Source organism: Coenobita brevimanus, chromosome 112 (assembly GCF_032717465.1).
Source record: "Coenobita brevimanus isolate Jiangsu-jjx chromosome 112, ASM3271746v2, whole genome shotgun sequence".
Classification (NCBI taxonomy): domain Eukaryota; kingdom Metazoa; phylum Arthropoda; class Malacostraca; order Decapoda; family Coenobitidae; genus Coenobita; species Coenobita brevimanus.
This window is the reverse complement of record NC_137065.1, coordinates 13,912,763-13,929,743: the sequence shown is the minus strand read 5'-3', so window position 1 is coordinate 13,929,743 and position 16,981 is coordinate 13,912,763. Positions and strand designations below refer to the sequence as shown.

Sequence of the window (16,981 nt, the reverse complement as noted above, 5' to 3'; positions counted from 1 at the left end):
ATTTGTTTGTTATGTGATCTTACTCTATTTCTCTCTTTTCTTTCTTACTTTTTCTTTCTTTCTTTCTTTCTTTTTTGTATGTATTGATTTTCTATAGTTTGTTTTTCTTCGCTTGTGTACGCTTTTCCCATGTTGTTCATGGTTGCATAAATACTGGCTAATTTCCTTGGGATACTTTTTTAAAGTTTAGTTTATATTGCACAGATATTATTGAAAATGATATTATATAGTCCCATATTTTGTTATTTTATATAAAAAATATATACACTATATACAGTATTAACTATACACACTGACTTGTTGTTCACCTGTACCTATCGTGAGTAATATCTGTGTCAGCACTGTGTGGAAATCATTGTCTTCACGATTGTGTTGAAGATGTTCACTCTTGCCAACGTCATTTGTGTTGGCCATTTTTTTTTTCTCTAGTTTACCTTGTAACTTAATTTATATGTTTCCACTAGGTAGCTTTAATTAATAAATGTTTAATACAGTTCTTTTAATCGCTCACTGAGTAACTGTGATGGTATATTTTCTTTATTACTTTGTAGATGTAATAATGTATAGTTGTATGTATGAAACACGTATTTTATGTAGGTATAAATGATAACACTCGTTGGTAGTAAATAAATGTTATAATAAATGAATGAATATATACAGTGTAGAATATTTATTGTTGGTGATTATTTAGTGTTTGAGTTATGCAGATAACTAAAGTAAGTATGTGTATTTAAGCTGTAACTATACAGCACGTTTTATATGTTTGTGCAGAAGCTTATTGTCTATCACTGTGTAGTGTATAAATGAAGTAACTATGTAACTCACTAATTTTTACCGTGGAGGAAATGGTGTGAGTGGTGTTGCACGTGGTGATAGCGTTGTCCTTCGCGGGCTGATTGGCGTGTTGTCGTCTCAGCACATGGTGACGTCGGCTTCCCACACTGGTAGCTGTGGTGAGTGAATGAGTAGCGATGAGTAACTTGAATGAAGACGGGTGAGTAAGATGAGTTGTGAATATGGACTTGGTGTTTTGCTGCGTGTCTTGACCTCTGCGTCAGCGAATGGCGGGAGAGAGTGGTGGGGGCTTGTGTGCTTGTTGGTCTCTCCTCCTCTTTACTTGCTTTGTTTTATATTCTTCTTGTTGCTGCTTGAAGTTACGTGAAGATTATAGAGTTGTTTTGTAGACTTGTAGACTATTTGCATTGTAGGCTGTATTTTGTAGGGATTCACTGTAGAACTGAAGCTAATCTTGTAGAGTCTCGCCTGCTTTTGTAGGAATTTGCTTTTAATTCGGAGACGATGTCCGTAGATTCGCTGGTTCGTCGTAGAAGTTGCAAGATCGTATCAATATTTTGTTAAACTACTTGCAAGGCGTCGTGTTATCCCTTCACCTCTGCATCAGCATGATGATCGGGGAGACGGAGGGGGCTGGTTGGAGAGAATATTGTCAGGAGCTGGTTGTGTTGTTGGTTGAGAGAGGTATTCTTTTTGTTTTCAATCTTGATATTTTGTAGGAATTCAATGTTGATTCGTAGACGAGGTTCGTATCCCACCGCTGCCACCAAATGTCATAAAATGACTAAATGTCATAAATGACTTTGTGGTTCCTTTTGGTTGAGTTATATATATATTAGACTTATGGACGAGCGGTTTTTATATCTTGGAGTAGCTTCCCATTTGTCATGTAGTGACAGGAGAGGTAAAGAATAGTATGGGACTATTTTTATTTGTCTTGGAAATAATAACAAGTCTCTGTCTCGCTCTTGCTCCCTCTCTCTCTCTGTCTCTCTCTCTCTGTCTCAAGTTGCTAAGCCCTTCTCCATATTACCTGCCTGTTCTAAGGCTTGTCTCCTTCTGCTCCTGCCTGTTCTGTGGCTGACCTCCCTCTGAGCTCTCTTTCCTAAATTCTGGTGTAGCAGGGGTGTGTCACGTGTGTTCCTTGTGAGTGGAAAGTTCTAGCAGCCTGTGTGTGAGTATGTGTGTGTATGGTCACTAGGCGCTGTCGTGTGCCTATCAAGCGAGTGTGTAAGCGTTTAGCATTGCTCGATTCTCGCAGACACAATACCTTCTCATCATCTGACTCCCTGCTTCTATCTGTCTCACTATCTATCTATTTATCTATCTATCTATTATGATTTGCAATTATAATATGGAGTCCAACAACATCTTTCACATTTTGCACATCCTATCGTCACCCGAGTTATTTCGCCTTTGGGGAAACTTTTCAACATAGAGGGGATTTATTTAATTACAATTATCCCCATCATTACTATGCATCGGTGCTGGAGATGGACACCTTCACACGGTGGCATCGATATCTCCAGGTGGCTCAGCTGTCCCATTATACACACGTGACTCAGCTCCCTGCCTGGCTCCCACGAGGAGGATGGTACACTGCCAGAGAAGGGCTGCTTCAGCCTACAGTCCACAGGGTTTACGCTTCAGATGAACCTGGGGCTGCAGCTGCTATAACTAATATCGTTCTCAGGTAAAGTACAAGACTGTCTGGAGACAGAAAGAATAAAGAACATGATGTACTCAGGCTGAAGGACACAATTTTAACAGTAATTTTATTATACTGTATCTTGGCTAAAGTTGATATAAATGTATTATTATTATTATTATTATTATTATTATTATTATTATTATTATTATTATTATTATTATTATTATTATTATTATTATTATTATTATTATTATATTGCTCTGGCTGAACCGTTTCCCATGGCAGAATTGACCAGGAGCTGAACTTTCGCTGACTCAAAACAAGTGAGTTGCAATGTGAATTCGCTCAAAACAGATTAAGTATTTTACCAGTAAGGATATTCCACTTCTATTTCATTTTTTTTGTTCGTGCTCCAAATGCTACTTTTTATTTTTCCTCTCTTTCAGTTTCCAGGTTTTTTCTTGTTGTCGTCTGTATTTATTCAAACTCTTCTTAGATTTCACCTGGAGAGTCAGATATAAAAACCTAGAAGGAATAGATATTTACTTATCAACACAGGCTTCGAATAAACAGGTGAATTGTTCCCTTTGCTTCCTGTCAGTAATGTGTTAGCTGATGTATTTAAATACTGTGCTATGTAACTGTGCTGGTGGTTTGCACGTTTTGATCGTTCTACAATCATGTTTTGCACATCTTTTTTTCAACAGTTATACTTCATTTTTGTTTTAAATTGAACGATAATTAATTTTTGTTAGTTACCACATCCCTCATCCTACCCTCTGTCTTCTTCTGCCTGAGTAAATTATATTCTGGCCTTGATGTGTCCTTAGCATCTCATCTTTCCACTTCTCTACGTTATTTTTCTTCCATTCCTTTGCTGCTTCTCCTCAGTTCATACCCTCCTTCTTCTGTGTCAGCGTGTCTCCTGTGCATATCCTCCTCCCTTCCGTTCTCTCCTCCTGCAGCCTGTGTTATTGACGATTGTGCTACAAAGATATTGCACCATCTTCCTGGCGACAGGGTCGGATTACCATGTATAGGCAATATGGGCAACTGCCTCCCAGGCCACGGCCTGTCACAGGCCATCCAGACTTCCAGAGCGGCATAGATATACGCATTGGGCGTCCAAATAAGGGCCATCACCCATCAGGCCGTCAAAAAAGGCCGTTATAGGTCATGCCAAAATTTCACTGGAAATAACGGCAAAGAGAGATCTATATGTTGCAGGCCAACCGTCTGCGTTACCTACCAGGCCACAGCAGGGTTAATCCGGTCCTGCCTGGAGATGATGGTGTGTGGTGGTCGTGGTGGTTGTAGTAGTGGTTATGGTTGTGTGTGGTGGTCTTGGTGGTTGTAATAGTGGTTGCAGTAGTGGTTATGGTAGTGTGTGGTGGTCGTGATGGTTGTAGTAGTGGTTATGGTAGTGCGTGGTGGTCGTGGTGGTTGTAGTAATAGTGGTTGCAGTTGTGGTTATGCTAGTGTTTGGTGGTCGTGGTGGTTGTCGTAGTGGTTATGGTAGTGTGTTGTGGTCGTGGTGGTTGTAGTAGTAGTGGTTGCTGTAGTGGTTATGGTAGTGTGTGGTGGTCTTGGTGGTTGTAGTAGTAGTGGTTGCAGTAGTGGTTATGGTAGTGTGTGGTGGTCGTGGTGGTTGTAGTAGTAGTGGTTGCAGTAGTGGTTATGGTAGTGTGTGGTGGTCGTGGTGGTTGCAGTACTGGTTATGGTAGTGTGTGGTGGTCGTGGTGGTTGTAGTAGTGGTCATGGTAGTGTGTGGTGGTCGTGGTGGTTGTAGTAGTAGTGGTTGTAGTAATGGTTATGGTAGTGTGTGGTGGTCGTTGTGGTTGCAGTAGTGGTTATGATACAGTGGTGTGTGGTGGTAATGGTGGTTGCAGTAGTGGTTATGGTAGTGTGTAGTGGTCGTGGTGGTTGCAGTAGTGGTTATGATACAGTGGTGTGTGGTGGTAATGGTGGTTGCAGTAGTGGGTATGGTAGTGTGTGGTGGTCGTTGTGGTTGCAGTAGTGGTTATGGTAGTGTGTTGTGGTCGTGGTGGTTGTAGTAGTAGTGGTTGCAGTAGTGGTTATGATACAGTGGTGTGTGGTGGTAATGGTGGTTGCAGTAGTGGGTATGGTAGTGTGTGGTGGTCGTTGTGGTTGCAGTAGTGGTTATGTTAGTGTGTGGTGGTCGTGGTGGTTGAAGTAATAGTGGTTGTAGTAATGGTCATGGTAGTGTGTAGTGGTCGTGGTGGTTGCAGTAGTGCTTATGATACAGTGGTGTGTGGTGGTAATGGTGGTTGCAGTAGTGGGTATGGTAGTGTGTGGTGGTTGTTGTGGTTGCAGTAGTGGTTATGGTAGTGTTCAGTGGTCGTTGTGGGTGTAGTCGTGATTATGTTAGTGTGTGTTGATTGTACGAGTAGTTGTGCTCATGGTAGTGTATGGTGGTCCTGGTGGTTATGGTAGTGTATAGTGTGTGTAATCGTGGTTATGGTGGTGTGTGGTGGTCGTAGTGGTATTTGACGTGGTTATGATTATGTGTAGTTGTCGTGGTGGTCGTCGTCATGGTTACGTTGCTGTAATGGTGGTCGTGGTGGTTTTAAGTGGTCTGGTATTGTGTGGAGGCCATAGTGGTTGTAGTGGCTATGGTGGTGTGTGATGGTCGTAGTGGTATTTGAAGTAGTTATGATTGTGTGTGGTTGTCGTGGTGGTCGTAGTCATGGTTATTTTGCTGTAGTGGTGGTCGTGGTGGCAGTGCTCGTCATTATGGTGGTGTGTGCTGGTGGTAGTCCTGGCTGTGGTAGTGTATGATGGTCGTGGTGGTAGTACTCGTCATTATGGTGGTGTGTGCTGGTGGTAGTCCTGGCTGTGGTAGTGTATGATGGTCGTGGTGGCAGTGCTCGTCGTTATGGTGGTGTGTGCTGGTGGTAGTCCTGGCTATAGTACTGTATGGTGGTCGTGGTGGTAGTAATTGTACTTGTTGAGACGTTGTTATAATTACTGTGTCCATGAACTGGTAATATTAGTGACACCAGGAGGATGTGTGTGAGAAATATTTGGGTGAAAATAACTATATGAGTGTTTATGTGCGTGTTTTGTGTGAATGAGGAATAACGGATGTTAATCATTACACAGGTCTGTAAAACACACACACACACACACACACACACACACACACACACACACACACACACACACACACACACAATTCAAGATTTATTTATTTATTTATTTATTTATTTCATCGACTGCCATACGCTGGTTCCTCGATAAAGTCTCACACTATTATTAAAATGTCCACCATTATTCTTAGGGGATCGGCCTTGCTTCAAAACTTATAAAGGAGAGCAGATATGTCTTTGGTATCATCTTCAAATACACTTTAAACAAGTACATGCTAATGTTTGGTGATGTTTTGGGCCACTACAAAGGGTTTTTAGGCCATTACATAGTAAAATTATGGCGGTGGGAACTCATTTTTAAGGGTTTCATCACCGCATAACTAGTTGATCGTTTTATTTTATTTTTATTTTTTTTTTAATGAGTCCAGCTCTGGGCAAAGGCTTCAGAGCCTATCCCAGTAGTCCTCCTACACATCTCCACATGTCACCACTTCGGCGCTAACATCCACCATCCACACTGAATACATGCTTTTCCTTCTGCCTACGGGTGACTTTAAACTCCCTCTTCTGTCCTTCTCTCCTTCATTCTTCCCTCTTCCTTCTACCTAAGGGTGACTCTACACTAAATGACAAGTCATGTTTTCCTGTACACCGGGAAATCATTTACTACGCTGGGTGGTAACCATATAACCAAATTATGGAGCTCGGTGGTATAGTGAGTAATTAAGGCGCTCCAATCGGATTGGGCCGGTGCAGATTTATATCCAAGGGATGGTTGAGGTTTATTGCTCACGCAATGCCACTCAGGGATGAGTGAGGCTGGTCACTCATCTTAAATGTTAGGACCAACTTTCCTAGCCCCGACTCCTACGCTCCTCATGGAACAACATAGGATTGGATGATGGAAGGTTGGATGGATTAACCTACATCATCATCACTATCACAGCAACCATCCTCATCATTATCATTCATTCAGTCATCATCATGATCATCATTATCATCATCACCAGTATTTATAATATTATCATTATCATCATTACTAATCTCCATCACCATCACTATCTCTATAACCACCAACATCAACATCTTTAATCACACAATTATTATAATCAAAATCGTTATCCCTTCACTTAATGTTATCAAAACTAACTCACATCACCACCATCACCATCGCCATCAGCTATATTAAGTCAAGGCCACCACTATACTTCGCCCACTTAGCAAAATTTTTCATAATTTTGCAAGAAATTTTCCTTAGCTGAATGGCAGATCAAGGCAATACTACTGTACGACTCTGCATCATCTCCATAAAACTTCTTAGTGACCAGCACCATATTCTACAGTCTTTTGCTACAGTTCAGTATTCAAGATGGGAAGATGGCAATTTTAGGTCAAATTGAAGTGGGCAGAGTATTAAAGCATTATATGCAATAAGACAGGTAGGAGGCGATATGGAGAAAGGTAGAGCGGCCTGGCACTATTATACCTGTCTAACATTTGTCCCTAACCCCTCCGTCGATTTTTTTTTTCCCCTCTCTCCTTTTGTTTTTCCACCACTTCTTTCATTCTTTGTCTCATTACATTTTTCTGCACTATCTCATTTCTATTCTGATTTCTTCTTATTCTCACAACTTTACTTCCATACCTTTACTTTCTTTTGGTTGTTTTTCTTCATACTCCTTTTCATTTTTTTACCATTCGATTTTATGTCTTTTTTTTTTCTTCTTTTATATCTCCTTTGCTTGCTATTCTTTCTTTCTCCTCTATATTACAGCACCACAAGCTACAAGAGGTAGTAAGCGAGATGAAGTAAAGTGGAGCGGCCTGGGACTCCATAACGGTGTGCCCAATTAACACCTCTACTATTGGTATATCGTTTTCTTTTTTTCCTCCTTTCTTTCCTTCTTTTCTTCCCCTATATTTTCCTTTCTTTCTCGTCGTCCTTTCTTCCAGTTTTCTAAATTACCTTATTTGTTTTTCCTTGTTTTCTCTTTCATTTTCTAACATAATCTGCTTTCCTTCTTTTTTCTTTTTCTTATTGTTTCATTAATCCTTTCTAATGCCTTTCTTCACTACATTACGGCAATAAAATGACAAGACAATCAGCAGGCAAAGTGAAGTCAGATGTAGCGGCCTGAGATCCTAACAAAGGTGTCTCGAGGTGCACCCTCTTGTCCCCTAGCCGCCTTTTACGTTTTGTCCAATACTTTTCTTTTTCTTTCCGTTCCACCTTATTCTCATTTTCTTTCCTGTTCTGCTTTCGTTCTTCCTCAGTTTCTTACCATCGTTCTTTCTAAGTTGCTCCTTCTTTTATTCCTTTCTCCTTTTTATTTTATTTTCAACCCCTTCCTTTTAATTTCCCCTTTACATCTTCCATTAATTGACACATTCTTCATTAATACTCTCATTCTTTGGTCTCTCTCAATAGTTATTTTTTTCCTGATACGTATTTCTTTCGAAATGTCGTTCGTTTTCTCCCCTTCTTCCTCTTTCTTTACCCTTTCATTCTCCATTACATTACAGCATCACAAACAACAAAAAGGAAGTTAGGGAGATGAAGTAAGATTATCATCTTCAAATAGTAGCCAATTATTAACACCACCATCATCATCATCACCATCATCACCGTCGTCATTATCCATACAATTAACATTACAGTCGCCAGTTTTATCACCATGACTATCATCATATGCATAATCACCATCATACCATCATAATATCCATCATCATCACCATCGTTAACGTCACCATCACAACCATCAGCCACATAGATCAATGCCACAATTATATCTCATCATCACAAACGACAAGAGAAGTAGGAGGCGAGATGAAGTAAGGTGTAGCAGCCTGGGACTCAACTACAGGTGTACCAAGTTAACACCATTACCATTTATGATTTATTTGCTTTATCTCTCTTTCTTTCCTTCTCCTTCATTTAATGTGTTGCTTCATTCTCTTTATCCTTTAAGTTCTTTCTTTTTCAGTTTCCTTCTTTCTCTCCCCCTTCCTTCATTTCCTTTTTCTCTGAATTTTTTTCTTTCTCCTTTCCATACCTTTTGTTTATTTTCCTTTCCGATTATTTCTGCTTTCTTCACTTTCTCTCCTTTTACTATAGTGCACTTTTTTCTTTCTCCAACCATATCTTTCTCTCCTCATTCTTTCTTCACTATACCACAACGGTACAGCAACAACACAAGTAAGAGCCACGGTGAAGTAAGGTGCAGCTGCCTCAGACTCTAATAAGTGTCTGCAGTTCCAACCTTCTCCCATAATGGCTCTTTTTTTTCTCTCTCTTTCTTGCCTTGTGCTATATTTTTCTTTCATTTCTCATTTTCGCTGATGTTCTTTATATTTATGGTCTCTTTTAATATTTATTTCTCCTATTTTCTTTCTTCTTTTTCTCTAATATTCTTACCTTTTTATATTTCTTGTAAAAATTTCTTTTACTTTGTTTTATCTCCCATTCATCGCCCTTTTCCTTACTAACTCACTTTACCATTCCACTGTATTCTGTCATTTCCAATTACTTTTTTCATTTTTTTTCGTTCTTATATTTTTCCTTGTTTCTTCTTCCTTTCTTTCTTCATTATATTACAGCATCACAAGCTATAACAGCGGTAGGAGGCGAGATGGAGTAAGGTTATCATCACCAACACTAGCCTACCAGAAACCACCATCATCATCACTCCCAGTGCAACCACCACGACCATCATCATCATCATCATCATCATCACCATCGATACAGTTAACATTATTCTTAAATCTAGTCATCATCATCATCATCATCATCATCATCAGTACCATCCTCAGCACAAATAGGTACATTAGATTAGTCTGAAGTCAGCGGTAGGTGGGGGCGCCCATCATCCACCCACTTAGTGTAGCGGTACTCTGTTTTAGGGTAGCTGTACACTGAGTGGCAAGCCAAATGATTTCCTGTAATCCAGAAAATCACTGACAACGCTGGATGGTAACCTCATAACCAACTAATACGTGTTCCCTATGTGAAAACAAGTAGGTTGGCGGAGAGTTAGCGCCCCTCCCCAGAACACAACTAACTAAAATACGAACAAGAAGCTTCGAACCAGGACTGACCAACAAGTGATGAATAAGGACCGAACAAAGGACATTGTACGGATTGCGACATGGAATGTACAGTAAGGGGTGCAAATGATGAGGTGAAAGAGAGATAGATTGTCCAGGTGCTTAAAGGTGCAAAACTAGATGTATGTGGATTCACTGAAACTAAATGAGGAGGTGCAAGTGTGAGAGAAGGGGAGTATGGATGGGGTACATGCACGGGAGTGGGTGAGAATGAGAGGGCAAGAGAAGGCGCGTGTGTATTGCTGTGTGCAAGAGATGGAAGGAGAATATAAGAAGGTATGGATCAGCAGGATCAAGGATTGTGAGGGTATGATTGAAAGTGAGTATACAAATGTTGGTGATTGTGTGTGTGTGTGTGTGTATGCACCAACGCAAGATCGTGCAAGTAGTGTGAAAGAAAAGTTCTGGACAAATGTGGAAGCGTGCCTGGAAAAGTTTGAAAGAACTGAGAGAGTGTTTTTGAGTGGAGAGACGAATGGAAAACTAGGGAATGTGGAGGTGGATGGAGTAAGTAATTGGTGAGTGAGGTGTACCTGCAGAGATGGATGAGAATGGCAGTGCTCTAATGGACGTTAATTTTGCGCAGGGAAGGGGTTGGTGATAGCCAATACCCTCTTTAGACAGAAAATGATCCACAGGTATACGTGGCAGTGATAGAGGGGTGGGTGGTCAACTGAATAAACGGAAGGCAATGACTGATCGTGTGTGTGTGTGTGTGTGTGTGTGTGTGGATGATAGAATGAGAAGGTGTGTTATTGGTGCAAGAGCATACAGAATTGGGGGAGTGGACTTTCTGACCACCACTTGGTGGTGGTGAAAGCCAAGGTTCAAATGAAATGGAGGAAGAGAAGAAGGGAAGGACAGGAGGAAGTAGTTCATTCAAGGAGGGTAGAAAGGTTGCGAGAGGATGAAAAAAAGACAATATAAAAGAGCTAAGTGGAGGAACGATTGGATGAATATGATTTAGAGCAGATGGGGGACGTGGAAGGTGTGTGCAAGATATTCAGGGAAGAAATCTGTGCAACACGTGAGATGGTGTATGGGGTGAAGAGAAGACGAAAGGGGGTGCAACGACCAGCATGGTGGAATGAAGAGGTGAGACAGGCTGTGGCACAAAAGAAGAAAGCGTAGTGTCAGTGGATGAGAAACAGGGATGTGGAGGAATATGAGAGATGGAAGAGAGAGTTACATGTAGAGAGAAGAGAGAGGTAAAAGGAGTAGTAAAAGAGAGTAAGAAGAGAGTGGATGAGGACTTGGGAAGGAATTTGAGTATAGAGTGGAAGGAATGTAAGAAAATGTTCTGCAAAGACGTAAATAGAGTTAGACAGGGTGATAAAGAAGTTAGTCAGAAAGTGAGGGATAAAAATGGTTGATTGCTAGTGGAGAAGGGGAGAAGGGAGAAAAAGTGAGGAGATGGAGGGAACACTCTAAGGAACAGTTGAACATAGAGAATGAAAGTAATGCGAGTGTAAGTGGTTGGGGAATGGCTGGGAGAAGGAGGGATGAGAGAAGAGAGGAAGAAATCAGAGGAATGGAAGTTGTGGAAGCAATGAAGAAAGTCAAAATGGAGAAAGTCATAGGAATTGATGGAGTGTATTGTGAAATACTGAAGCATGGGGGAGAGATAGCAGTAGAAGGGATATGAAAGATCTGCAGATCGGCCTGGGAGGAAGGTAGGATCTCGGAGGATTGGAAGTCAGTTTACGATTTGCTATGGAGAATGGTAGAGCAGCCTGGCACTGCAATCTAAATTCTTTCTACCTCCTTTTCTGCTTTTTTTTTTAACTTTTTTCATTCTTCCTTCTTTCTATCTTTCTTCCTTTCTTTCCTTTTGTATTCTCTCATTTTGTTTTTCTCCCATCCTCTTACCTTTTCCTTCTTTATTTTTTCCCCTGTACTAATATTACCCCTTCTGTCTTTTTCCGCCTTTCTCCATGCTATTTCTTTTTTTTCTTTTTCCTTTCTTCTTTTTGGTCCCACTTTCTTTTCTTTCATTCCTTCTTTCTCCACAATATGTCAGTTTGAAAAGCTACAAGAGGTGAGGCGAAATGAAGTAAGGTGGAACGGCCTTGGACTCTACTGCAGGTGTACCAATTTAATACCTTTCCCAATTATATTTCACTTTCATTCTTTATCCGTTTATTTCTTTCCTTCTCCTATATTTTACTCCTAGCATTATTATCGTCCTCATATCTTCCTGTTTTCTCAATTTCTATTTTCTTTCCCTTTAGCTCTCCTTTTCTTTTTACCCTTTTCATTTTGCTCTTGAGCCATTCTGTTTTTTCAGTCATCCCATCTTTCTCCTTTCTCCCTTACTCCATTTCTTTGCTGCTTTCTGTTACCTTTCTTCGGCATATTGCAGCAATAAAACAACAAGAGAAGTAGGAGCCAAGGTGAAGCAGGGTGGAACGACCTGGCACACAAATAAACGTGTCTCGAATTCCACCCTTTCCTCCATGATGGTTCCTTTTTGTTCTTCTTCAGTTGTTTTTTCTTTCTTTCTCTTACATCTCTTTTCATTCTCCTTTGTATCTTGTTTTCCTTTCTTTCGTTATATATTATTTCAGTTCCGTTTTCTTCTTTCTTCTATATATTAAATCTTAATCCACTGTCTTCTCTTTCTTTTTGTACTGTCTCCGATTTTGCTTTCTCCTTTGTTTTTTCTCCAAAATTTTGTCATTTCTCGTCATTGATGTTACTGTATTTTGCTTTCTATAATGTTCTCCTTCTGTTATTTCCGTTTTGCCCATTTCATTCCTATGAGATGCAGTATGGTCACTATCATGAATACTGTCCTTCACATTCATTATCATCATCATATCACCATCATTATTATCAACATAACTATCATCTCACTATCATCACCATCGTCATTATCCACAAAATTATTATTATAACATCACCACAACGAAATCACCACCACGCCCACCATCATCATCACCACCACCAGCAGCACCACCACCACCACACCAACCATCTCTACCACCACAACCATCGCCACCACCTCCACCACACCTATCATCATCATCATCATCATACCACCACACCAATCATCATCCTCATCATCACCACCACCACCAGCACCACCATACACCAACCATCACCATCACTACCACCACAACCATCACCACCACCACCACACCTTATCATCATCATCATCATACCACCACACCAATCATCATCATCATCATCATACCACCACACCAATCATCATCATCATCATCATACCACCACACCAATCATCATCATCATCATCATACTACCACACCAGTCATCATCATCATCATCATACCACCACACCAATCATCATCATCATCATCATCATCACCACCACCGTGGCCAGCATTAGGTGCATTAGATGCCAAGGCGGTATTTATAAACTGTGCTAAGGTTAAGTTGTGTTGTAAGATTGCTTGTATATACGTTTGCCTTCACTCCTACACCTACCATACACTTTATAATCAAATCTGAGTGAATATTAATGTGACAAAATGCGAAAAACAAACCATCCCTGATAATAGTTAACTGTTATGGAGACTTATTTATTACGTTATTAGGTTAGGATCCTTTATAAATACCAGCCAAAGCCACTACTATATTACAGCATCACAAGCTGCAAGGGAGGTAGGATCCTTTATAAATACCACCCAAAGCCACTACTATATTACAGTTTCACAAGGAAGAGAGGTAGGATCCTTTATAAATACCACTCAAAGCCACTACTATATTACAGCATCACAAGAGAGGTAGGATCCTTTATAAATACCCCCCAAAGCCATTACCATATTACAGCATCACAAGCAAGAGAGGTAGGATCCTTTATAAATACCACCTAAAGCCACTACTATATTACAGCATCACAAGAGAGGTAGGATCCTTTATAAATAACTCTCAAAGCCACTACCATATTACAGCATCACAAGCAAGAGAGGTAGGAGGCGTGATGAACTAAGGTGGAGCGGCCTGGCCTTGTACTACTCATGCCCATCACACCTTCACCATATCCTGCATGGTCTCACCTGTCTTTCTTTTCTTTCTTTTTCCACTCTAATGCAGCATCACAAATTAAAAGTGAGGTAGGAAGCAATGTAAAACTACGTGGGACTCTGCAACAGGTGTACCGAATTAAACCTTTGCCACTTACACAGCTTGTTTCAGTTTCCCTTTCTTTCATTTTTCCTTGCCCTTTACTTCATATTTTGCTTCATACTTATGCTCCTTTTTCTACTCCTTTTTCTATTTCTTTCCTGTGTTGGCTTTTTCTCTCCCCCTTGGCACCACGCTTCTTAGCCATTTGCTTTTCTTTTCTCTCCCCTTTTTCCATAACTTCCGCCAACGAAAGCGATTGAATTTTTGAACTGGGATTAAGTCACCTGTGTATTTTTGTCTGTTTGTCTACAAAATATCTGAAAAAAAAAAAATCAGATTTAACCAATATCCAATGGAGAAGCAGGCAGTGGGTCAAGGAAGAACTAATTAGGTACTGAGGTAGATCTTGATCCGGATGCAGAATTATTCATAAATATTATTGACGATGATGCAGGTATGCGCTCTGTGAATCGTGCAACAGGGTAGGCAAAAGCCGTAGAATAAACTGTTTCAGGTAATAAAAGAATTCTCTTGGTAGGAAACAGGACTCACAGCAATAAATCAAAAATTTTATCGGCATTGCCAGGGGTATGCACTCTATAGGTGCATCCTAGTTCATTCAGTGATATATTGTTCCTTTCCTTGTTTCTTTTTCCTTCTTCCTTTTCTCTCACTTTCTTCTTTCTTTCTTCACTATATTACAACAATAAAACTACAAGAGAAATAGGAGCCAAGGGGGAGCATGGTGGAGCTACCCAGGAATCTAATATGGATTACCGGATTTCAACTTTGTTACATGCATCTCGCTTTTATTTATCGTTCTATTTTTTTTTCCTGTCATCCCCTGTACTTCCTTTTCTATTCTTTCTCATCTTATATATTATTGTTTTTTTTTCTCCTGTTTTTACTTTTTCCCTTCGTATCGTATCGTTTATGTAGGCTCCAACATGTTTGCATGCATCGGCCTTGATCACTCAGTGGCAGCTCCACGCCGCTAGATCTCTTGCAACCTCCCTCTTCAGTCCCCTATGCCTGATGTCACACTGTATGACCTCATCCCAGGTCTTTTTCGTTCTGCCTTTCGCACTTGTACCCCCGATGTTCACACGCCTCACCTTCTACATCATATTGTCATCCTCTATCCTCACAACATGTCCAAACCCTCTCAATCTACCCCTCCTCATCACATCAGTACACTCTAGTCCCAGTCTTCCTCTCAACTCTTCAGTCGTAATGCTAGCCCCCCCTCCCCCCCGGTCCTGCATTCAAGGACGCCCTACACTTTCATCTACTCTTTGTCGTTTCTATGTGTTTGAGCCTAGGAATATCCTCTTCCTTTCTTACCCAGATCTCATTACCACACAACATCTCATTCCTGACACATACCGCATACAATCATCCCTTAGCACGGAGAGAGAAACCTATCATTGTTCGGAGAGGAAACAGCTCCCCCAGCTTCCTCCAACCACTCCTTACCCTAAACACAGAGACACCTCCAGCCCAACCTCCAGCACATAACATGTTCCCTAAATAACAACACTCCTCTGCACCCTCAAGAGACTCACCAGCAAGATCAGTCCTATCACGCCAGACACTCTGCATGCTCTCCTCGACACCGTGCATACATGAAATCAGCATTATCTCGCAGTCTACCTCTAATACCACTCATCGCTTATGCACCCACTTCTCACAAACAATGCACGGGATGGAGTCACTTCCCAAAGCCCTGTGGCAAACTGCACATGGCCACACTCCCTCTCTGGTTGTATCTATTTTTGATTTCTTTATCTCATTGTACTATTTTGAAGATATAATCATTTCTTTCTCAGCCCCTTTCTTCTTTCACCTTACATATTTTGTTCTCTTTCTTACTCCTGTCTTTCTAAATTCTACAGTATATCCTCACAAACTACACGTGTTGTAATAGGGCAAAATAATGAAGGTCGGTTGTTATCATTATTAACCTACTGGATACCCTTATTATTATCATCGTCACCACCCATACAGTTATCTTAATTAATCATCATTATCAGATCTAACCTAAATCATAATCACCATCACGGCCATCATCACTACGACCACCATTCACCACTATTAACACCCATACTATTACAGCAGCTACAACAGATCAAAGCCACAAGTATATTACAGCATCACAGGCTACCAGTGAGGTAGGAGGCCAGATGAAGTAAGGTGGAGCGGCCTGGGACTCTATTACAGGTGTACCAAGTTCAAACCTTTACATTCTTCCTCCTTTATCGTTCTTTCTCCTTTCTTTTTCTTCCTTTTCCTTTTCTTTGCTTCCCCATTTCATTCTTTTCTCTACCTGTGCATCTTTCTTTCTTTCCTTCTGTTTCAGTTCCTCGACATTAGTTTGTTTTCCATCCTCCTCATCCTTATCAATCATTATCATCATCATCATCATCATCATACAAACTATTACCATAACCATCAGAACTAACCTCTGTCACCTCCACCATCACTATAACCACCACTATCATCATTATTTAAATAACCAATATTATTACCGTCAACATCCATTCATTTCTTGTTATTAACATTAAAACTAACCTCCATCGTCACCACCATCACCATCACAATTACCTACATTAAATCACGGCCACCACTATAGTTCGTCCACCTTAAATTGGTAAAAATTTTCATCGTTTTGCAACAAATTTTGCGTAGCTGAATGGTAGATTAAGAAAATACTGCGGCTCTTCATCTTTTCCTTTCCACTTGTTAGTGACTAGCGCCATATTCTAAAGCCATTTGTTACAGCTTAGGATACACCATGGAGAGATGGCAATGTTGGGCTAAGTGGAAGTGGTCATAATATTGATGCATTGTAAACATCAAGGCAGGTAGGGGTTGATGTGGAGAAAGTTACAGGGACCTGCCACTACAGTACGTGTTGAACCTTCCCCGTGAACTTTCTTACCCACCCCCCCTCTCTTTCTCTATCTCTTTCTCTCTCTCTGCCCAAGATGCAAGGAAATTGAAGGATGAGATGAGACTGGACCGAGTCGAACGGCCTTGGTGTGTGCAACGGAGGCACAGAGGTCGGTATTTTTGTAGTATCTCTTTTTCTGTCATTATTATTATTATTATTATGATTATTATTATTATTATTATTACTTCACTGTTGTTATTAGGCCGAGGATGAGATGGAGGGATGGGTTGGAGAGGTATATGAGAGAGGGGGGTGTGAGTTGGGAGCGGGGCAGTGAAA

General features: G+C 40.6%; 1 protein-coding gene across 1 annotated transcript in view; it reads right to left on the bottom strand.

Moving 5' to 3' along the window:
* Positions 1-2,298: 2,298 nt before the first annotated feature.
* The window catches only part of LOC145418079 (uncharacterized), a 158,762-nt gene continuing 144,079 nt past the window's right edge, over positions 2,299-16,981 (bottom strand). The window contains exon 6 of the mRNA XM_080286608.1: positions 2,299-2,418. Within this exon, the coding sequence (XP_080142734.1) occupies positions 2,299-2,418 (120 nt within the window). The remainder of the gene's footprint in view (positions 2,419-16,981) is intronic.